This window comes from Tympanuchus pallidicinctus, unplaced genomic scaffold, assembly GCF_026119805.1.
Source record: "Tympanuchus pallidicinctus isolate F22 unplaced genomic scaffold, pur_lepc_1.0 scaffold5, whole genome shotgun sequence".
NCBI classification, from domain to species: Eukaryota; Metazoa; Chordata; class Aves; order Galliformes; family Phasianidae; genus Tympanuchus; species Tympanuchus pallidicinctus.
This window is the reverse complement of record NW_026294769.1, coordinates 34,253,670-34,265,788: the sequence shown is the minus strand read 5'-3', so window position 1 is coordinate 34,265,788 and position 12,119 is coordinate 34,253,670. Positions and strand designations below refer to the sequence as shown.

General features: G+C 40.6%; 1 protein-coding gene and 1 long non-coding RNA gene across 5 annotated transcripts in view; one reads left to right on the top strand and one right to left on the bottom strand.

Moving 5' to 3' along the window:
- Window positions 1–204: 204 nt before the first annotated feature.
- Window positions 205–984, bottom strand: LOC128091412 (uncharacterized). The gene is made up of 2 exons (XR_008211393.1): window positions 818–984; window positions 205–601 (listed from the first exon to the last, which is right to left on the bottom strand). It is a non-coding gene; the product is annotated as an uncharacterized LOC128091412 (long non-coding RNA).
- Window positions 985–1,290: 306 nt separating this feature from the next.
- TRAPPC8 (trafficking protein particle complex subunit 8) overlaps window positions 1,291–12,119 on the top strand; it is a 49,476-nt gene continuing 38,647 nt past the window's right edge. For 2 of the 4 annotated variants that reach the window (XM_052704504.1, XM_052704503.1), the window contains exons 1-3: window positions 1,291–1,571; window positions 7,395–7,589; window positions 9,497–9,580. In XM_052704504.1, the coding sequence (XP_052560464.1) occupies window positions 1,415–1,571; window positions 7,395–7,589; window positions 9,497–9,580 (436 nt within the window). In that variant the 5' untranslated portion in view covers window positions 1,291–1,414. The remainder of the gene's footprint in view (window positions 1,572–7,394; window positions 7,590–9,496; window positions 9,581–12,119) is intronic. The other 2 variants (XM_052704507.1, XM_052704505.1) reach the window with 1 other exon arrangement.

Below are 12,119 nucleotides of genomic sequence, written 5' to 3'. Positions count from 1 at the left end.
AATGATGTTATTTTAATCCTCTGACAGTGGTATTTTAGCAAACAGATCTGAGATACAAACACCCTGAGCTACTGTGTTCCTTGAAGTCGGGGGTGTTACTGTCTCTTTGGTAGAGCAAACGAGTCAGAGGCTGAATCAAAGGTTCTAAGCCATGGGAAAACATGGGAAGTGAAACTGAATCCCTGCTAAAAAGGCACCAGGATGTTCAATATTTAAAAATAGCTTTTAATGTCAAATCAGTTGTGGTTAGGACTGGGACTTCTTTGCTCCATATCAATCCACCAGATGTAGTCTGTGTGCTTTTCTGAAGCATAGGATTAAGGGGGACGGGGGAAATGCACTGTTGTTTCCACATGCCAGGTGGAGGTCCTACTCTATCTCTGGAAACATTATTTTGGACTATCTCTTTGGAGAGCTTCCAAACATGGACGAACCATAAATATCTGCAGAAAGTTGGCCTTTGACTTTTTCTAGTATCCATCAAAACCAAAATATTTTTAATGCCATATTGAGTAGCTTTTGGATAGCATTTCCAGGATCAGCCGTTGAAGAGTGCCCAGAGGAGAGCCATGAAGATGACTGGAGGGCTGGAGCATCTCTCCTACGAACACAGGGTAAGGGAGATGGGGTTGATTAGTCTGGAGAACAGAAAGCTCTGAAGAGACCTCACTGCAGCCTTCCGTACTTGAGGGGAATTCATAAGCTGGAGGGGGACCGACTTTTTACATAGTCTGATAGTGACAAGACAAGAGGGAATGGCTTTAAACTAAAAGGGAGGAGATTTAGATTAGATATAAGGAGGAAATCCTTTACTCACAGGGTGGTGAGGCACTGGCACAGCTGCGCAGAGAAGCTGTGGTGCCCCATCCCTGGAGGCACTCAAGGCCAGGTTGAATGGGGCCCTGGGCAGCTGAGCTGGGAATGGGTTTTCAACCAGGATGGATTCATTCTGTACTATCAACAGAAATAACCTCATCTTTTTGTTTTTAAAAAATCACACGCAGAATAAGGAGAACGATACTCAAGCGCTCCCTGACCTCCTCCTGCTTGTAACCGCGACCACGGCCTCGACTACCACCCGCCTCACAAGATCCCGTCGCTACCTGCCAGAAAGCGGCGGTCGCCGGCGGCTTCCGCCCCATGGGAGCGCGCCGACAGCCCCGTCGTGTGGGGCTGAGCCTCGGCCACCCCGCGGCCACCGTCGCCTCCCCCTCCGCCCCGCCCCTCGCGGCCAATCACATGAGCGAGCGCGGGGGCCGCCGGGACGGGCGCTACCCGAGGCGCTCGGCGGAGGCGCGACATGGCGGCGCGGGCCGCCTGCTGAGCGTTCGGCCGGCTGCGGCCTCGGCAGGAGAAGCGGAGCTCGGCGGAACGAGGTGACGGGTCCTGCTTGGGCTCCCCGACGGCGGCGGCGATGGCACAGTGCGTGCAGTCGGTGCAGGAGTTCATCCAGGACTCGTTCGTGCCCTTGGTGGCCGCGTTGTGCAGCGAGGAGGCGGAGCGGCTGACCCGCAGGAACAACCTGAGCTTCGCCGAGCTGGTGAAGCCCTTCTGCCGCCTCACCTCGGAAGGTCGGTGCCGGCCGTGGGGGTGGGGAAGTCGCCGCCGCTCCCTTCCTCCCGCGGGGGCGAGGGGCAGGGCGGGGAGGAGCAGCCTTACTCCGGGCTACCGGCGCGGGGCCCGGGCGTCCCGGGCTGGCCGGGTTGCCCTTTGGCTGGGCTGCTTCCATTTGTTGGGCTTTTTTTTTTTTTATTATTTAATTTTTGCTCTGTGTAACCTTGGAAGTCAGGCTGTTCTTGGAGGCATGGCAAAAGGCGGCAGGGTCGAGGGAAAAGGTATCTTTAAAGCGTGTTCGTCCGAGTTGCTGTCTGCCTTATGTTTGGAGCGGGTGCTCTGGCTGTGTGCCTTCTTGCTACCCAGCTTCAGAAAGCGTGGCTGGTCTTGCAGCTGAAGTCACAACCAGCATTCTGGAAGGAGTTTACACGGGTAGATAGCGGTAGGACAGGGGGAAACGGTTTAAAACTAAAGGGAGGGAGATTTAGAGTAGATGCTGGTGGGGAAGCTCTTTACTGAGAGAATGGTGAGATGCTGCTGGGATGGGTTACTCAGGGAGACTGTGGATGCCCTATCTCTAGAAGTGTTTAAGGCCAGGTTGGGTGGGCCCTGGGTAGTTAGTCTAGTATTTGATCTAGCAGCTGACAGCCCTGCCAAGAGGCAAGGGAGCTGGAACTTGATGACCCTTAGAGTCCTTTCCAACTCAAGCCATTCTATGATTCTTTCACCTCTTGTTTTGTCATATGTACTTCTTTGTTGATGCTCCTGTGAGTGGGGGCTGTGCAGGCAGAAGGGGAGAACTGAACTGGTTATGTGTCATAAATAAAAACAGCTGTATAGAATTCCAGTAAAACTAGGAATTGACCGTTTCAAAGAAAAAAAAATCAGGTTCTTTAATATGTAAAACAGGTATTAACTTAATCTAATCTATGCTTTTCAGTCCATTCTTTATCAGAAAAGAACTGCAGAACTGCTCATCAGTGTGGCAGTGCGGTGGCTTTTGTCATATTAGGTTTTTGGCAGACACTTAGCTCAGAGAGACTTCAGCTTTGTGTCTTGTGTTGAGAAAACAGAGCAAGAAGATGAGGCTTGTGCTGTCTCTGAAGCTAGGTGTTTTGTGTTGTTGTTTAAGTGAATAGCAACAACTTGAAAGCCAGTATACGTGAAAGTTTACCTTTATTTTCTGGCAAGCCTAGAAATCATAATAGTCATATTTGAGCATTACTTCACTATAATTTTTTTTTGTCTTTTTATAATTATTATTATTTTTTTAAGTAGGGAGCATATAAACAGGAGTGGGAACAGCTGTTTATGAGGGTGGATAGTGATAGACAAGGGGGAGTGGTTTTAATCTGAGACAGGGGAGGTTTAGATTAGATATTAGGAGTAAGTTTTTCACACAGAGGGCAGTGATGCACTGGAACAAGTTGTCCAAGGAGGCTGTGGATGCCCCATCCCTGGAGGCATTCAAGGGATGTGGCTCTGGGCAGCCTGGTCTGGTGATTGGTGACCCTGCACATAGCAGGGGGTTGAAACTAGGTGATCATTGTGGTCCTTTTTAACCCAGGCCATTCTATGGTTCTATGATCTTAGCACTCCTGAGCTATGTGGAATGCAGCACAGATTAAATAAAAACAAAACCGCAAAGGCAGAAGATCAGAGCCTTGAAGTTTTGAAGTTCCTAATATTATTAAACATCTGTTTTGGTTCCTTGATTAAAAAGTAGAAAATAAAACGAGGCATACTGCTCAAAGTGAAGCAATCATTCTGAAGGACTTTCAGTTTTCTTGTTGCTCAGTTGTAACTATTTTTGTTCTGACTACTGTAGCAGTTAAGGAACCTTCAAATCTCATTCATCCACGGTATTTCGGTGTAAGTGTAGATCCCTATGCCATATCAGTGCCTATAAACTGAACCGTTGTTCCTCCTATTTTTACTCTCTAAGGAGTTGGTTATGGCTAAAGTTTAAATTCCCTCCATGTGCTGTAAGACTTTGATCTTGTTAGTTGGTATACTGGTAATGCTTTTCTGTATTCCTCTGAAAGCTTGCGTAGGAAAGCTCTACTATTTAAATTTTATTAACTCATAACTTGATATTTCTGTGATAGGTGTTCTGTAGGTTCTATAGAGTAGTTGTATAAACAAACAAACATGCTTGTTTTTATCTAAATCACTGTGATCCAGTTTTCATTTCTTAAGCACAGGTGTGAGATTGTCAGGAGGAACGTTTGGGAAAAGACATCCTTACTGTTCTCTCTAAGCTGCCAAACTGATAGTGAAAAGTACCCTTCTGAAGGCCTGACCCAGGCTGGGAGGGCTGATACGCTGAAGTGGTTGCAGTGAGGTTTGTGACCACCCTACTATATGTGCTGTCACAGTGTTCAGCACACTGCTAGCTGGATTGCAGTTACTCCAAGTCTGCCTTTTTCTGCCAGCTTCATGGAAAATGCATTGCTGTATGCAGTAAGCAACTTCTCATGGTGGAAGCTGGTATGCATGTGAGGGTAGGCAGATTGGTAATAAGTACTTTTTCTTCAGACAGAGAACTAGTTAAGTACAGTAAAATTGTTGTAGAGTTTGCACAATAGTAAGTAGTTTCACTTATCTTCCAAATACAAGGATGTCAGTGACAGGAAAGTGTGCCTGTTGCAGTCTGCACAATCACTGTTGTATGAATTCTGCTAACTGTATCCCATATATGAGATTCTGGAAACAGTAAAGTTTTTTGAATTGCTATGTGATAGTAGGTTTGGCCAGCCATTAGCATTTTTCCATGGTGCTTTTCATTGCCAATTGAGAGAGAGAGGCGCAACGTATAGCATAGTAGATTGTGTGCATGTGCACCTGCCTCCAATGACTGTTTTACTATTTATGATTGTTTTGCTGACTTCAGTTTTGAGCACTAATTTTCTTAATAGGGAAGGAAATAGAGTGTAGTTTTCTTATTAGTACTTATTTCTTTACCTGGTGATGACTTCACTGAATTTGTAATATAAGCTTTTGTATTCATGCACGTCATTAGTGCACTGATGTTGGTTCTTGAACTCTTCTGTTAATTGAGAAGGTCCTTCACTGGTTTGCTTCTGTGTTCTTAGTTCAGTTACAGTATAGATTCTTCTCTGTAGTCTGGGGTTTCTGTAGTTTACCAAGGACTGCATGTTCCTCAGTGCTCTCCCTTAGAGAAAGTCCTGCTCTATATTCAGAATAGTTGTTCGTCAAAACAAAGCTGGACTTTCTGCTGTGCACTTGTTGCTCATTCTTCAAACATTAAGAGAGATGAAGGCACAGACTGCTGCTTGGCTCTTCAGGTGGTATTGAACCATTTGCTTCTTGCTGTTGCTGAGCCCAAGGAGATCTGCTAATTTCAAACAGAAGCCCACAAACATACAAGATAGATGCAGTGGCCCTCTGTGCTAAGTACTGGTCAGTACTAATTGACTGATGAACTTCTGCCCCTGAATGACTTGATGGGTTGCAAGGATATTTTTGGCTACATCAACATAAGCAAGTAGTGATGTTAGGGAATCCTGAGTGCAAGTTAAGAGTGCTTCTAAATGTAGTAGTATAGATGGTGGGTTCATAATTAAACTACTCTTGTTATTGAATGATAAATAATTAAAAAATATATATTGAGAGAGCAACTTCATTTTTCCAGTTAAATTTTGATTTTTAGACAAAAACAAAATCCCAAACTTTCTTTCTTGAAAGTAATAAGGGCTGTTACAAGGTGTATTGTAGATTTTATACCTTCATACTTATTCTCAAAGCAGCAGTATTTTTTTTTTTAACTGCCGTGTTTGTTGGTGATGGTTGCTATTGAATTTAACAAACACATTTTGTGTAGGCAAGTTTTGTTTAACATAGCACCTCTTTTTTTTTTTTTTTTTTTTATGGTGCTCTAAAAATATTATGTGAATTAATGCTGTCTTGGTGGAAGTAGTAGTATATAGCTGAAGGAACAGGTGTCCTTTCAAGATAGCTGTGGTTACTTTTTAGCCAAATCATTTTTTTGCCCTTGAAGTGTAAGGGAGGAACTTCTCATAGCTGTCTGATTCTAAGCTTTAAATAAGGAAGTGTAGGGGGAAGGCTGTTTATTTGGTGAGCTTAGTTTGATGTTAAAATTCTTTTAGTGAGCATTTTAGCCAGTGCTTGAGTTTTCTCGACTTCTGATAGGAAAGATATTCTAGTGCACCTTATTACCTTGGACAAAAGACTGTCTGAGATCTCATTATATATTTCCTTCAGTAGTCCACAATCTATTGTAATAGATTGTAATATTATAGATACAATATTGTAATAGATTTTTATTAGGGATTAAGGCAAGAATTCTGAATGTCCAGTTATGTTCTTCCTGGTAGTGCTTAGGGTTGCACGTATGCCAAAAGACTCATCTGTATCTTGTATGTGCATTTCTATGTTTCCCATGTTTATGGCTGTAGGAAGGACAGCGGGGATGAGCTTTCTTATAGCTACACTGGTAAAGACAAATTGGTCTCTTAGTTCTTTGTCCCTGCTGGTTCCTCTTACTTTTAATCTTTTCAGCAATCATGTGGCTGTAGTGTTAGTAATTTGAGGATTAATAATTCATCTATCTGATATGGTGGGGGAGGGGGAAGAGGAAAGTACAATTCTACAAATGGAGCTCTGTGTTTACAAATTATATGAAGCTCAATTATTGCTTCTGGTAAAATGTAGTGCTATCTGTAAGATAGAGGAGAGATTGTAGCCTGGTCATTTTTCTAGAAGGAATGAATAAGCTAGAGCTTAAACTGGAAGGTGGATCAATACAGATAAGTGTAAAGACTAACTTTCTTGTGAAGGGTTTTCTTGCTTTTCAGGACACTGACAGGTCTTCTGATGCTCACTCCCATGACCTCCCCTTACTAAACCAAATAAACAATAACTAAAAAAAGCAGACAAACAAACAAACAAAAAACAAAAAAAAAAAACAGGAAACCACAAAACAAAAGCAGGGACGTGGGGATTAAAAGTAATTCCGTATTATTAGAGGAAGAAAGTGTGATCTCTACCTGTGATAGTTTAGCTTTTATTATATGGAAAACAAAGGAAACTACGTACGTGCATTTGTGTGCCATTTCAACATTAACCTTCTATGAAATATTCTTGTTTGATAATCAACTTTGTTGAACTTTGACTTGTCCTTTAGGCTTGGTACTAGAATTCAGATGCTTGTTTCCTGTGGATTTGGGACGATTTCTTTCACAATGTTCTCTGTCTGGTGGATTTCTTAGAGAAGTACCTCTTAAAAAGAGGACATCATTTTGGGGATAAGTAACACAAAGCCCAGGCAGCATAAACCATGGTGTGATGTTAACATAAGGCTCATGTTATTAGTGAATCCACTTATCTTTTGGAGTACTTTTATTGGCAAGCATCTACTTAATTTTCTCTAGACAAGCAGTCTCTCTGAACTAACTTAAACACTTGTCATTTGTTTGTGGTTCTTGCACAAATGTTGTATCTGTGGACACTTTCTCTGTGTTGTTTTTGTGGCTGCATGCAGCAATCCACTGTTTTGTGCAGGCTTCTGTGTAATTTGGAAACCAATATTTAAAGTTCATATCATTTCCTTCCGGAAGGCTTCTGAACTAAGCTCTGCTTACCTTTTTCAGTTCGTCTAAATGAACTTGATGTTGAGCATTAAGTAACTTTTTCCTTCTCCCTAATCCCTACTTCATTCTTTGGCGCTTAGTTATTATGGACTGAGATATTAAATTGGTAGTGAAGTTCAATGGAGAAACCTTGAAGAAAGTTTGCTGGAGAAATGCTAATTTATGTTAACTATTGTAACAACTGTACTCTTTTTTTTTTTCTTTCAGTTCACATGAGAGATCCTAATAATCAGCTTCACGTAATTAAAAATCTGAAGATTGCTGTCAACAACATTATTACTCAGCCACCTCAGCATGGTGCCATTAGAAAGCTTCTGAATGATGTTGTGTCTATCAGTCAGCCTGCTGAAGGACTAGTAGCTAACGTAATCACAGCTGGAGATTATGATCTCAACATTAGTGGTAAGTAATGATGTTGTATTTTTCTGTAATTCAAATTAGTTTGTAATGTAAGGTTTCTAATCTTGCTATCAAGTTTGTAGCATACGTTAAAGTTGCTTTCAGAATTGATCAGTTTGATAATTGCAGTTTTCAGTATAAAAATTGACTCGGGTAGCTTTGTTTTTATACACTTCAAAAGAATAATTGAATGCAATTAGTAATTCCTAGGTTAAATTTGTTTCCTGGTGTTGTAGTTCTTGTGAACTTCTGTTATATTAAAAAAAAAAAAAAAAAAAGTTATGCTATAGAAAATGGTCTCAATTTGGTTTTCTAATTAGCTTATCAGATTAGAGGATCTTTTTTTTTTTTGACAAATCTGCAATACTTACCTGTTACCTTTGGTTGGATGAATACCAGCAAGGTTATTACTAATGTATGGGCTTACTTTGAAGTGAGACCTCCGGCTTATTTTGTTGGTCCCCTCCTGCTTAATGCTTACAGTTCATAAAGTCGTCATGAACAATTGATGGATAAAGAAGTTTTGAGGAAAAATGAGCAAATTTTTGCCTCACTGTCAGAATGATCAGAAGAATGGTTTAGCAATGTTGGTTTTTTTTTCCCCAATCTCCAAGGGTAAGACATAGTGAATAACAGCAATTGAGATCTGATCTTGAGAGCTGAGAAGATTAAACTCCTCCCAATTTAAATCCTAATCCATTAAAGCCTTCGAGTACATACTTAATTCAAAGCATGTATGCATTGCCCTATTTAAATATAAGTCATTTGTTGTACGTAGTTTGGCTTACTTGTGCATAGTTAGGCATGCAGTGAGGAAGTTGAGTCTGTTATAGGAAAAGACAGAGTTCTCATAATTTCTTTTTAACAGCAAATTCATGAAGATTAGTAGCTGATACTGTATTTTTTTAATGTTGATAATGAAAAATACATAATTCTACAACTTCAATTCCTAATGTGAGAAGCTACATCTTCAACTTCATTTGATGTATCAGTAGTAAGACTTGGCTCTGAAAACACTCTTATTTTTGAGAGCTGTTTTCTAGTTTCCATGCCTCCTTATCTGAGAAGTTGGGTTATTTGCTTGCTGTTTTAATTTGAAAATCTTTGTCTGTTTGAGTTCGGGAGACTGGAAGACTCCCAGGAAAGCAGAATTGTTTTAGTGCAGAGAATGTGTCTTAATATTCCTGTTAGCCTCGGTTTTAAAGCAGGGGAATAGAATGATTGTGACTTTATCATGCTATTCTTTGTAGTGTTGGAAGAAAATATCTTTCCATTTGTTTTCCATGTCACATCTGAGGCTCCAGCAGTAAATAATTCTCACATATTGTCTCTCAATCGTTAGGTTCTTATTTCCATTCACAGAATCACCAAGGTTGGAAAAGATCTTCAAGATCATCCAGTCCAACCATCCACCTACCACCAATAGTTCTCACTAAGCCATGTCTCTCAACACAAAATCCAGATGGTCCTTGAACACCTCCAGGGTCGGTGACTGCACCAGCTCTCTGGGAAGCCCATTCCAGTGCCTGACCACTCTCAGAAAAGTTTTTCCTGATGTCCAGCCTAAATCTCCCCTGGCACAGCTTGAAGCAGGCAGCCATCCAGCAGCAAACCTTTTAACTGTATTATCACAAGCTGAGAGATTTCAGAAATTGGTGCCTTAGTCCTGCTAGAAAGATACAATTGTATTTACATATAACTATTTCACATTGTGAAATGTGTAGGAGCCTGAAATGTTTATGTCTTAAATTATCTGGAATTAAATGTCTGTCCCTGATGGTCCTGAATAGATTATATAGATAGATTTTTATATATAGATTTTTCTCCTTCATGCTACCAGAGCATAAAAGCCAATAGCGTGTTTGAACTTGACCTATTTTAGTGTAATAATACCATGTTTTTTCTATCAGATCGCTCAGTTAAAGCTAGTGTTCCTTGGTACAATAATTGGAAAGAGACTTTCATGGAACTGAACACATCCACGGTTTATTCAGGTATCTTTTGTGGTTGGTGCCAAATTGCCCTTTATATTTCTTTCTCTATGTGCTCCATCCACCTCTTCTTACCATCTTCTACAACTATGTAGCACTTACCTTGCTGTAGATGTGTGTTCCTCCATTTTTTCCCTAAAATAAATGAATTTGAAGTGCTGGTGGTGGTTGATTAACTTTTCTTTAAACTGAATTTCTGCTGCTGTTAACCTAAATCATTTGGCCTTTCCATAGAGTCCTATCAGTGTGTAGTGGTGTGGCAAGGGAAGTGATTTGAAGCTATAAAAGCACTGCCTTCTTTGGTCCTATGGAAATGTGTACAGTCGCTGTTCTGAATTTCAAACATGTTTTCCTGCTTCTCCATAGATTTTTTTTTTTTTTTCCCCTCTTACTGGATAGAGGTGCTTTGCAAACTGAAACTGAACTATGAACTGTACCAGAGCACGTCTCTCTACGTTGACATTCTTTCTAGTGTAAGACTTCCTTTAAAAAACAAAAAGCTTTGTGGCACATCTGTAAGACTTGTTTCTACCAAAATGCATTGGCTATTGACCTCTGAACCTAAGCAAAGCTTGATGTTTTGATCTATAAAATGGCCAGATTTTGGTGTTTTTCAGTTTTAAATAGACATAAGTCACAGAATCACAGAATTGTAGGGGTTGGAAGGGACCTCCAGAGATCATCGAGTCCAACCCCCCTGCCAAAGCAATGCCTTTGGTTAGTAATAGCTATTGTTTCAAAAGTGTCTTATTGATGTGCTGCCAAATACTTTCTAAATGTGCTAGGATACTGGTATCCATCAAATTCATGTTGTTTTGTGAAGAAACAAAAACACAAACAAACAAACAAACCAAAAAAACAGATCTGAACAAATTAGCAGGGTACTTAAATTTCAGCTCCTCTTGTTTAACCTCCTGTAAACATATACTGGAAAACTGAAAAGCATACAGACCTGTGTTCCTGAATGACAGTGTTGCTGTGCGTTGCTGTAATGTTAAATAATATGAAGTTTTTCCTCTAATACTGTTTTTATTTTCAGTAGGGTGCATGTTTATTTAAATGTCTTATATAAACAGTTACAGCCCTGAGTGAATACTGTTTAAGTTTATTGTAGGTATGTTGAGGGAATTCAATTACATTTATTAGGCTGAATTTGAAAGGGTGAGAAATAGATGTAGTGCATTCCTGTTTGTGGATCTGTCAGATTTCTTAAACTTCTGTGCTTGAATTCAACAAAAAGAGAAGACTGAAATTAGAGCTTGAAATGAAAATGCAGTTAACATTTGGATTAACTTAAAATATGAGTTGGAAAAGCTGCGGGTACCCCATCTCTGAAGGCATTCAAGGCCAGGTTGGATGGGGCCCTGGGCAGTTGACGTGGTGGGTGGCAGCCCTGCCTGTGGCATGGGGGTGAAACTGGCTGGGCTTTTAAGGTCTCTTCCAACCCAAGGAGTCCTGTGATACTTACATTCTATAATTTTTACCCTAATCACAGAATCATAGAATTGCTGAGGTTGGAAAAGACCTTAAAGATCATCAGGTTGAACCGCAACCTGACCATACCACTGTAACTCTTAACAACCCACCGCTAAATCATGTCCCTGAGCATCACATCCAAATGGTTTTTAAACATCCAGGGATGGTGATTCAATCACCTGGGCAGCCTATTCCAGTGTTTAACCACTCTTTCTGTAAAGAAGTTTTTCCCGATACCCAACCTAAACTTATCCTGGTGCAACTTGAGGCCATTTCCCCTCATCCTGTCTCCAGTGAGACCAATCCTGCTCTTGCTACAATCACCTCTCAAGTGTTTGAAGAGAGCAATAAGGTTTCCCCTCAGCCTCCTCTTCCCCAGACTAAAAACAGCCCTGTTCCTCAGTCACTCCTCATAGGACACATTTTCAAGCCCTTCACAAGCCTTGTTGCCCTTCTTTGGACCTGCTCCAGCACCTTGATGTCCTCTCTGTACTGAGGTGCCCAAAACTGAACACAGTACTCAAGGTGGGGTCTAGTTTAACTTTGTTTTATTTGAACTCTCACTACAAGGCTTTATTATACTTCTGAAAAATATGTGTGAGTCACTTTCTCATGGCTTGTTTTAGTAACAAACTATTTTTCTTTATTCAAATACCTGGAAAAAAAAAAAGTGTGTTTATTTATTTATTTATTTATTTATGCACACATGAGAGGCTTAGTAAAACCAAAAGCTTTTCTTATACCGTAAATCAAAGAGCAATTAGTTAGAAAGATGATATGTGAACACTAGAAATTTGCCTTCTATTGATCCACTTGTAATGTGAGATGTACTGAATAGTAGACTGGGTTCAGTTGTAGGATGTGAGTATATCTGATTCTTCTGTGCATGACACTGATATAAGATGGCTGGATAATATAAGATGAAGCAAAAAGCATTAACTTAGTGCACTAGAAGATAATTGCAACATACAAATTGAATTCAGTTTTGTTGAAGTCTGCCAGAAAATTAAAGGTTTGGGAGGTGGCAGGAGGAGGTCAGTTTTAGAGAGTCTTTACCTGAGTTGAA